General features: G+C 41.8%; 1 protein-coding gene across 1 annotated transcript in view; it reads left to right on the forward strand.

The window, feature by feature from the left end:
- Window positions 1-9,464, forward strand: part of SPG11 (SPG11 vesicle trafficking associated, spatacsin) — a 35,329-nt gene extending 25,865 nt beyond the window's left edge. The window contains exons 31-40 of the mRNA XM_013300802.3: window positions 207-349; window positions 1,807-2,005; window positions 3,099-3,236; window positions 4,924-5,057; window positions 5,646-5,753; window positions 6,349-6,517; window positions 7,277-7,365; window positions 7,830-7,985; window positions 8,513-8,664; window positions 9,056-9,464. Of these exons, the coding sequence (XP_013156256.2) occupies window positions 207-349; window positions 1,807-2,005; window positions 3,099-3,236; window positions 4,924-5,057; window positions 5,646-5,753; window positions 6,349-6,517; window positions 7,277-7,365; window positions 7,830-7,985; window positions 8,513-8,664; window positions 9,056-9,236 (1,469 nt within the window). The 3' untranslated portion in view covers window positions 9,237-9,464. The remainder of the gene's footprint in view (window positions 1-206; window positions 350-1,806; window positions 2,006-3,098; window positions 3,237-4,923; window positions 5,058-5,645; window positions 5,754-6,348; window positions 6,518-7,276; window positions 7,366-7,829; window positions 7,986-8,512; window positions 8,665-9,055) is intronic.
- The last annotated feature ends 1,527 nt before the right edge of the window (window positions 9,465-10,991 follow it).

Here is a 10,991-nt window from a genome sequence, read left to right on the forward strand (position 1 = left end):
TTTTGGCTTATTTGTGTTCTGTCATATTGTTTGTACTCTAAAACTTGAAAAGAATTTTAAAAAATCGCAAGTATCAAGTTCAGTTTTCAAAGACTGAGCAAGTTTTATGTATTTGCTGCAGATTTCCAGAGTCTTGCTCCAAGTTTAAGGCTTGTTGGTGTTACCTGTCTTTATGAGAAAGGAATTTATAGTGGGTTTTTTTCCAGCATCAAGCTTAGAAGACTGGACACACATCATGTCTCCGTCTCTAGATGATCAAGTCATTACCAGTCTGAAGGCTCTCACAGATGAATGTGTCCACGGGAGAAACTACTGCAGACAGGTTCTCTGTTTGTACGAACTTTCTAAGGTATGTGTCTAGTAGCGTTATTGAAGAAACAAGTGGTTTGTGTCAAGCTGTACTGTGGAAGTTTGTGGAGGAAAGGAAAAAGAGGGGTGAAAGTACTCATCAGGTGCCTGAAACAAGCTCCAGAGGGTGAAATTACCAAGTCTTGTGTGTGGAAAAATGGCCAGATGCTTCCTAGGCATGAAGTGTTGAAATGAACTCAACTCTCAGACTCCCCAGACCCCTACCCCTGACTCCACTAGGCCAGATTTCAGCCTGCGTCTCTTTGATGTGCTTTTTTTATACTCTTTCAAGCATATGTTGTTCATCTAGCACTTTCCTTTAGGCCTTTGTTGTGGGATGCCTTCATAATCAACACCAACCCAGAAGCAGACGGAGATAGCAGCTGCCTTAGAAGTTTTAGCAGAGAAGTGCTCTGCAGGCTCCACGCAGTGGCAGCTCTTTACCCAGAGGCTGCTCAGAGGAGTGGCTAATAAGTTCCAAGTGGTTTGACCCAGACAGTGATAGAAGTAGCAGATTGTTGTTTACTGCCTCTCTGCTCCTTGACCTTCGTGCTTGCTGGCAGCCCACCTCTGCTTCTTCTCCAGAGGGTGCTGCTGAACACTTTTTTAGGGTACAGAACCCCTTTCCATGGTACTTGGTCTGTATGTTTGGAACGTTAATTAGTTTTTTTCTGCATAAACACAGCAGTGTGTGTGCTGAAAATATTAGTGTCATCCTTATCACAGAGGTTCTTAGATTTTCCTACAGAATTTTTCATGGTTTGAATATGCAGAGTGAGTGCTTTAGGTCTGAGCTACTAAGAAGCAGTCGTAGGATTGGCTTGTTTCCTTTTATACCGTCTGTATACTTCTTGCCTGAAGCTGGATGTCCATACTTTTGAATTAAGAGTTGATCATTGTGGTTATGAGGTACATTTTTTGATTAATTTGTAAAGCTGTAATATGTTACAGCAGAGCCTTTACAGAGCCTCACCAACTCTTCTTCCAAATGTAAAAACTACTGTATCTGTTTCACTGAGAGTTTGTGATATGGAAGAGAAAAGAAGGAGGAGAAAAGAAGAGGGAAAGGAACCTCATAAGTAAGACTTATGCAGTAAAACACAATGAAGTGTTTGGGAGGAAATATTCCTGTTTTGCTTGTAGGTATTTTAAGTGTTAAGGTTTATATTTGGTTTGGGAAAGCATCTCTGTCCATGGCAACAGCTCTGTGTGTATTTAACTTCAAATACAAAGTACTCACATGCCATCCTGATTTGGAGAACATTAATACCAAAGATATAAAGATGAAGGCACTGTTAACTGATACAAGTACAGACTATGTTTGTGGTTTTTGTCTGCTTCTCCAGCACTCCCCTCTTGCATCAGCTCATCATTAAGAAGAGGTACTGCAGGTCAGTGTATGTTCTGGACTGGAATTTTTGCTGTGTAGAATCTTCTGACTGTATGTGTGTTTCTTAGGAATTGAACTGCTCCTACAGTGAAATCTCAGCCCACGACCCTGAAAAAGTGCTTCGAGCAATTCTGTCATCCCATCAGCCGGACAGGTGCAGGAAAGCCCAGGCATTCATGACCACACAGGGTCTCCAGCCTGAAACTGTGGCAGAGCTAGTGGCTGAAGAAATCATGCAGGAATTATTGGCATCTTCAGAAGGGAAAGGTAGTAGAGAGGTTTGATCTTATATTTTAGTGGTTTTGGTTTCTAAGTGTAGTATTTGTGTGTCTGAAAAACAGTCTTTGCTCTCGAGATACTTGAGTACCAGTTATAGTCAGTAATGTTTGGGCAGCTGTTGTACAAAGTTGTAAACCTAGTACACCTTATGTAAGGTTTTGTACAAATGTTTATTTTTAGTTATTTTTGTGTCCAGTGTGGTGTTGCAGTAGTTAAGGTTTTATTTTTTATGGATGTAGATCTAATGTTTTGGGTTTTTTTAAAAACGGGGTGATTTGGGTTTGTTTAATCATGATCTTTGCAGCCCCATGTCATCTGACTTGGAAAGACTCATGTTCATTCATTTGTGTAAAGCATGGCCAGAAGATCATCTTCCCTTTTGTTTTTTTCCTTTGTGAAATGAGGGATGTTTCTCAAAACAGCAGGAGTTTATCTGGGGGACTTCTCTCTTTGAGTAACTTCTACTTTGCCACAACATCAACCACGAAGTTTCAGGAGAAACAAAGAGCCATCAGGTGGAGATTCCTGAGCCCAGGTCTGCTCTCCTCTGCTCCAACTGCCTTCCACTGTGCTGTCCCTCACTTTTGCCGCTACCCTTGTGCCGGTTTACTTGGTTAGCTCAGACTATTTGGTGTGCCTCCTTCAGAAGGGTCAGCTTACTACGCAGCAGAAAACAGATCCAGAATAGAAGAGTTTTCTGTTGAGTTTGTGAGTGGAACTGGTTCCTGGAGGAGTATGAATCGGAGCCACTTCAAGGGATGGGTTAGAATTGTGTTCTGTAAGGAAGAGAAAAATGTTCTTTTTTCAACAGCAGTAGCCTACTGCATTTGTGAAATTGTAGGTGTAATTACAGTAGCAATACGGTTGTTCAGTAGAATTTCATTGGATTGAACTGGCGAAGTAGTAGTACCTGATTCTTAAATTTAAGCAGTAAAATGACAAGTGTTTTTAGAATTGTAGTCCCAAGCCCTGGGTCAGTCTGAATGAAGTTAAATTGGTTGGTTTGGGCTTTTTTCTGTTAACATAGCTGATCTCTCCTGAACAATTAGCACTTGTGACATAACTCTCTCTGTGGACGCAGGACAGAAGCAGGTTTTGAACCCTGCAGCTGAGAGTCAGGCGTTCCTACAGCTTGCTAAGCTGTGCCAGGATCATACGTTGGTTGGCATGAAGTTGCTGGATAAAATTTCCTCTGTACCACGTGGGGAACTGTCATGCAGTAAGTAAATAGTGTGTTACTAAACATGGCATTACTTGGTTTCAAGTCACATCACAAAGAATAAAAGCAATGCTGATGGAAGCATCTATTACTGATCTCAAATTTGATATTAAATTAATAGTACATGCACAGTATTGTTAGGTTTGGATTTGGGTAGAGGTATAATTTAGATTAAGCATATTCCTTAAGTGTTGCATTGGTTTACTTACCAAACAAACCACATTTTTTTGTGCCAACAGCTGAAAAATGCAGTCAGTGAGTTACCTGACCTTTTGTGGTTAGATGTTATAGAAGGAGGGTGTTGTGACTTTCTTCATATTAATCACAATTAGAAATTGCTTTCTTTATCCATTTATTAAACTGACTTTCTAGATGTTTTGTCACTGAAGACCATTTTACACTTCGTAGCTTTATATACTATGGAGATGTTGCCAATGAGTTTATAAAACATAACCAAGGTACTTGGGTAGCGTTTTGCCACTAACTACCAGTGGCAAACTGCTAGTTTAAACTGTTTTTAAAGAGGATTCATTATGGGCAGCTCATCTCTGAGGAAAATGAACGAGGGGCAGATTTTGGTGCGAGTTCTCTCGTGAGTATTAATGTGGGCAGAACTTGCAATGCTATTTTGGTCAGAGTGGTGAGGAAAGAGCATCTTCTAGAACACATTCTGGGGAAGCAAAGGTGTGGCTGAAGTTAATGTTGAAAGTGTTCCATTAGAATCCAGCTATAATACTGGAAATGTGGAAAACCTTTGTGAGAAAAGTAATTAAAAAGAGCATGTTCCGTGTAATCGTTAAGTCCCTAACACATTTGTCCTGTTGTGAGATCTTAACTCAGCCCTTACTTTGTCTGGTTAAGTAATATAAGGGTGAATATTAGTATTTTCCTCTGTGACTGACTAAAGCAAGGAAGAGACTGTGAGGAAACAGTGTTAGGAATTACCAAATTGTGCTTGAGGACCCTCCCTCTCTTGGAATGGGCTCTCTGCTGGAGTACCTTTTTACAGGTAGAGGTACAACTGGTTTGTTTCAAAATGTTGTAAAGGTTTATGCCATTAGCAGCGTTCTTTTAAAAATTGCATTTTTGAATACATTGTGTACCAGCTCAAGTAATACTACTGCTGCTTTTCTGAAGTGAATTGCGTGGTGCTGAGAGTGAGGTCTGGGACTCCACTGTGTCCCAGTTGCTTTACAGTGTTAGATTAGGCCTTCCATGGAAAAAGGATTGTGTGATGTGCTGGTTTAACTCATTTATTTAGTGTATGGAATTTATGAATGAATTTTCAAACCCAGATGCAAAACCTGTGGCTTCCTTTTTCAGATGCAAAGCTGACTGGTAGTACTGGAGTGCTGATGTATTATTAGCCATTTGTCAATCAGCTTTTGGTGGAGGAGGTTGGAAGTTTTGTGTGTGGAATAAAATAATGTTTCAGAAGATGATCCAAAAAATCCCAGACTTTTCCACAGATGAGAAGCCAGACTGAATGCATACTGTTACAGAAACTGTTACTTCTTAAAATTGCATAGGACAGAACCGTAATAGCTCAATTTTCTAATCCAGTTCTGCTCTTTGTAACTGGAGAGGTTGCGTGTTCTCTGCAGAGGTGGCATCACTTCTGGAGAGGGGCATCATAATAACTTCCTCGGCTTATTAACTGAAATACCTGACTTCTTCTGTTCTTCAGTTACAGAATTGCTCATTTTGGCCCATAATTGCTTTAGCTTGACTTGCCACATGGAAGGAATCACTAGAGTTCTCCAAGCAGCGCGGCTTCTCACAGATGAACATTTGGCACCTAATGAGGAGTACGGACTCGTGGTATGTGTCTGGGATGCCGTGCGTGTTTATTGAGACGCTGTACGAAGGGTTCCGTGTACCCGTTAGCAAGTAACTGTCCCTGGGAGTTGAAAGTGGGTGTTTGGTATGGCATGCACAGGAGATGATCCTGACATCACAAGAAGCTCTTAAGAGGACTTCTCTGGAGAAAGAGAGGTGGAGATAGTGGAATGGTGAGGCAGCAACAGCCTTGTAAATCAGAATGGGAATGACAAACTAATTCAGCTACTGGTGAAATGTGATTTGTCTTGCCAGGCTGTCATGCTTCTTTAAGTCCTGCCTTGGAAGGACTCCTGAAGTCTGAGACATGCCCACTGTAATGGTGTCATTGCTAAAAGGTTCACTCCATATTCGTACTTGGTAAAACTATGTCCTTTCACCTCACAGTAAAGAAGATGAGGTAGGTTGGTTTAAAAACAAAACCTCCGTGGCTTTAAGGGAACATTGTAGCTGTATCAGTGAGGATGGAGCTCTGGCCTCACGCGTCCTTCTCCCTGGCAGAGCACTGACTGCTTTGAGAGGATTTTTCTGCTTGCTTTGAGCTTCATACTTACACTGTTATTTCCACAGGTTCGTCTTCTCACTGGAATTGGCCGATACAATGAAATGACCTATATATTTGAGCTGCTGCATGAGAAACACTATTTTGAAGTGCTCATGAGAAAGAAATTAGACCCAGTAAGTGGAGGGGTGTAAAAGGGAGAAACTTTCAGAGAACTGTGTGGCTACATCAGAAATGGATATTTACACAAGGTGGAATTACCTGGGGATTTTAATTACTGGGGTGTAGGAAGTGTTAGTCAAGTTTCATGGTAATAAATTAATTCTGGGTTTTATTCTGGTTTTAGTTTAACCAGTTTTTTCTAGTTAGTTCAGTGCTACAACAAGAGCAACGTTGAAGCTTCAAGCTTGAGAAAGTTACTTAAGAGCTTTCATGTCCTGCTTTGGTTTGACATCCAGTTAAGGTTTCATGGGTTTTTTAAAATCATATTTATAGCTTTATTGTAACATAAATGAAGTTGTAAACAAACGTCAGTTTTGACATTTGTATGTAAATAAATAAATGCACAGGTGTTAGTTTTTCTTACCTGACACAATGTAGTTAAGCCCAAGTATGATACTGCCATTGTTTTAAACCAGTATGGAGAAACCTCAGAGTGTAACAATCACTTTTTGTAAAATTGTACGAGAAGAGATTTGCTTGTGGGTACCAAAATGTGAATTAGGAAAAAACCTCTTCAAATCTTAATCTGATACTCCTTCATCTGACCAGAGCGGGACGCTGAAGACAGCTCTGCTGGATTACATCAAACGTTGTCGCCCAGGGGACAGTGAAAAGCACAACATGATAGCCCTTTGCTTCAGTATGTGCCGAGAAATTGGAGAGAATCATGAGGCTGCTGCTTGCATACAGCTTAAACTCATTGAATCTCAGCCATGGGGTGAGTAGAAGCTGCAAAACTGAGAAATACAAGCAAGTTTCTTTAAGAAGGGAGACACGATGGGTAAATGTAGTTTTGATTGCCTGTGTTGTCCTGGTAAAATCCATTAAACTTTTGCTGGCTGCAAGGAGGGTCCTGTTTGCCAGGCTTGGGGCATTCTTCTACTTAACAGTTTATCCGGCTGCTCTGGTATTTTTCAAAGAGGTGAGATTTTTGGCTCTTACCATACTGTAGTGTTCCTGTGGTACTGTGCATGGGAGGAGGTAAAGACACACGCATGTTTTCCTCACTTTCACAGCATGTGACACAGTGGGGTTTTATAGAGGGTGTGTATATAAAGTGTTGGGGGTTTTACGTTTGTGCAAGATAACTTGCGAACATCTAAACTTAGTTCTGTACAGCTGGGAGAATGGTGGGGAGAGTTAGCCAGTACTGTAACGGCAACTAAACCAGAAGCTATGCCAAATGATTTTCTGAATTTATCTGGTAGTAGTCTGTGCTTGTATCTACCACAAATGTATGATTTGGATTTCTTTTCCGTTCTTCTATCACTTGACCAAGTTCCAGCAATAGCTCTGGTCCATTAACTGAACAGGCATTGCCATTTCTTTGCACTTTTTTAATATGAGGGTTTTTTCCTGAGTCTTTTGTTGTTTTCTGAAGCAACACGAGCAACAGACTTGGTACCAGGAGGTATTTTTGTAACTAACTTTGTCACCTTTATAAATAATTGGTTATCAAATTTTTTCCCCATTTCAGAGGAGTCTCTTCAGGACATTCCAAATTTAAAGAAACTGCTGATGAAAGCCCTGACTCTGTTTATTGATGCAGCAGAAAGTTATTCTAAGGTAAAATGAGCTGGAATTGTATGACTTTGGTACAGCATTGGCAGCACATTAGGGAGGGGGTGCAGAATCCTGTCCCAGCAGAAAAGGAGCAAGGGAATCATCCTGCTGCGTCAGCTCCGCCGTATCACAGCAACACTCTTGTATCCTGTTCCCTGTTCTGGCTTTAACATCTAGGGTTACGGTTACGTTCTGCGGTTTTAGAGGAGTGACCATGAGCTTAACTGGCACGAATAGAACGATATTATAAAGAATGTTTAAAAACTGGTGTGATTATGATGAAAGCATTTGTGGTGAGCAAAGCTTCATTTAAAACTAACGAAATATGGTTTAATGATAGAACTGCAGTGATCTAAAAGATGAAATACTAGACAAGTCTGGACTCAATGTTGCTTTCAGGAATGTTTACTGCTTTCTGCTAGAAACATGCTTCAGAAGCTTGTGTTTGTCTTTGATTTATTGAGTAGGACTCCTGTGTTCGCCAGTCCCTGCGCTGCAGTCGGCTAACCAAGCTGATAACGCTCCAGCTGCACTTCCTCAACACTGGTCAGAGCACTATGCTGATCAACCTGAGCAGACAGAGCCTGATGGACTCCATCATGTCCTTGCCTAGATTCTATCAGGTAGGCTCGGCTTCCTCAGCTGTTGCTTTTTCTGAAAATGCTTGTTTTAAACAGCAGGTACCTAAGCACTCTGCTCCTGCAAGCGTAATGCTCCGCTCTCCCACGTAGCCACCAAGTGCTGTAATTTACCCCACGGTGCTGCTGCAGATGGGATGCAAGCACAGTCCTGGTGCGGGCTGATGTTTGTAGCAGTCCTTGCTGGCTTGCATCGCGCAGCCGGGACCTTCACCATCCAGTGGTTCTCGTGCCGCTGTGAATCTACACAGGGCCCCTGATATCTAGTCTAAATTGGCATCCATCATTTGGTACATTTGGAAATGAGAAAGAAAAGGGCTTTTAAAAAAAACACACCCACCCTGACGCCTTGTTCCCTTGTATTTCTCTGTAATACAGCAGCTCTCAAGAACAGCATCAAGAGATGGGCCAAGCAGACACAGAGTATTTTAAGTATTCTAAGTCTAGGAATGCTTCTGCGCAAGAATAACCTCTTTCCTGCTCAGTAACTCCAGCATCTGTTCCCCCTGCAGGCAGCTATTGTGGCTGAGGCTTACGACTTTGTTCCAGACTGGGCTGAAGTTCTGTATCAACAAGTGATCACCAAGGGAGACTTCACTTACTTAGAAGAATTTAAACAACAAAGACCACTGAAGCCCAGCATATTTGAGGAGATTGCCAAGAAGTAAGTAATTCTGTGGTCAAATCAGAACTTTCTTTTCCCCAGGCTACTTTAGAGGAGCAACTGCATGTTTAATGGCAGTCTTAGTGCTGTTACAAGCTTGCATGTGATGAAGGAGTATATAGGAACTTGAGATCTAGGTTTAGTTTCTTTCTCAAGCCTATTGTAGATGTAGCACTGCATCTACTGTATTTATGGAGCCAGATAATTAGGGTCCCTTGGGGCTGGTCCGATCGTATCTTTTTTTTTAAATTAATCAATCAGAGCAAACTACTAAAAGAATAAAATGTTTAAGTTGAGCACAACCTCTTTTTAAGAAATTCTTGCAGGTTCTGTAGTTTTTACGGGCCTTGTGAAGCCTTTCTATTTCAATTATACATACAATTCTTTTCAGAGTTAAACAACACCCACCTACTGATGGGGCTTTGAAAAATCTGAAGAAATTGCTCACGTACTGTGAGGATATCTACACGTACTACAGGTTGGCTTATGATAACAAGTTCTATGATGTGGTCAATACGCTTCTGAAGGACGCGCAGACTGGCTGTTGCCTCAATGATATGTTAGCGAACTAGACTCCAGCCTCCCTGGAGCAGAGGCCGCCTCTGACAAGCGCCACAGCTTCTTGCATGGTTAGTGCCGATTCTTTACAGATATTTTTATCAGCTACCTGCTCACACTGACATGCTGCTATATGAAATTTACTCCAGAAAACTGGTGGTGGTTGTAAATATTTAAAATCCCCAAGACTGTGTTAACCTAAAATTGTGTTTTGTATAATAAAACTTACTGTTTCCAAAACACTTGACTGGCACAGCTGATGATGAACCGCAGAGGTCCAGCGGTCCTTTAAATGAGGAGTGCGGAGGATGGATCACCATAGGAATGGGATCTAAACCACCAAAAGGCTGAAATAGGATGTGTGGAATATCCAATACCTTGACGATGAAACACGCAGGAGAATTAGTGCACTCCTTTGAAAGTTTCAGATACGTGCTAGGCTGAGATGTTCTCCCATTCCAGTCTGATTAGACTGGGCTTTCTAGCTCAGTGATAAAGTCTCGTACAACTCTGAACAGCATATACGTAATTTACTACTGTCTTGGAGTAAAAGAAGTGATCAAGTACATACGTATGCTAACAGTTATTAAATTCCAGCTCCTTTCCAGGCTTAGACAGCCCTACTGGGCAGACAGGTGGTAGCGACAGCCTGTCGGGAGTTAGCGCCCAGAGCGTTCTGCCGCAGAGATGTTTTGGCAAGCTGACAAAACACCATTTAACTGGGGAGGGGGGTAAGACTTGGACACTGCTTCAGGCAGAAACCCAGTTTCAGCTTGGACTCTGTACGCTCCCCAAAATAAACGCAGCCTGCGGAGCTGCCAACTCGCCCAAAGACACTGCCTCCTCTCCAAGAAGGGGGGTGAGGAAGGCTGACAGCCGACTACAGCATACAGACAGCTTTTAAGTAAAATGAAGCAATGATATCGTATGATCTGTATAAACATTATCCTAGCAAAAATACAATTGCCATAGCAACCCAGTTAATTAGCGAAGAGATGCTAAGTTGGATTTATAGCTTACAGTCTCCTTTTGGCTGCTGAAGTTTTCACGCTAGCAACTGCTGCACATTACAAATATTTACTTGCACAGTATTCACCTCAAATCTGCAGCACTACAAGTTAGACATACACAGGTATACATAGTACAAGTCACAGCTCCACTGATAAATAAATAAAACATTTTACGAAGGGAGGATTATGCCCGAGAAGGACACTGTTTAAAATCCCAGTTCTAGTCAGTCTCAGAAGACCAAATTAGACCACGCTGGCTTTGATCAGTCTAAGTTAAATAATGGCTAGCAAGCTTTTAGCTTGAACTTTGGAAGTTCCTGGCATCTGAGAATTCTCATCCCTGATCCTTTAAAAATCCAGGATCACTAACAAGGGGAAGGATCTGGAAGAAAGCCTGCCTTGCAGAAGCACACGCACATCCCACCCGTGTTGGGAACAAACACTTGAGTAAACTACAAGGTGTAAATGTAGGACTGCTTGTGGTAATGCCAGCTGGACTAAAATAACGGCTTGCACTGATGAGGGCTGCCCCAAGATATTCTTAAGGGAAGTACAAGCCACTGAACTCAGCAGTTCCAGCCACAGAAAAGATTACGTTTGTCACAGAAATGTTTGGATTCTGGGAGTTCTGGAAGTATTTTGTTTACCACCTGTAAGAGCCTTATCATAAGAAACAGCCATTTTCCAAGAGTGAAATCTTGCCCCGCTACCACCAGTTAAGCTGGAAGTCAGACACCAGACCCAGTGACACACGCGCAG

Source organism: Falco peregrinus, chromosome 1 (genome assembly GCF_023634155.1).
Source record: "Falco peregrinus isolate bFalPer1 chromosome 1, bFalPer1.pri, whole genome shotgun sequence".
Taxonomy (NCBI): Eukaryota; Metazoa; Chordata; class Aves; order Falconiformes; family Falconidae; genus Falco; species Falco peregrinus.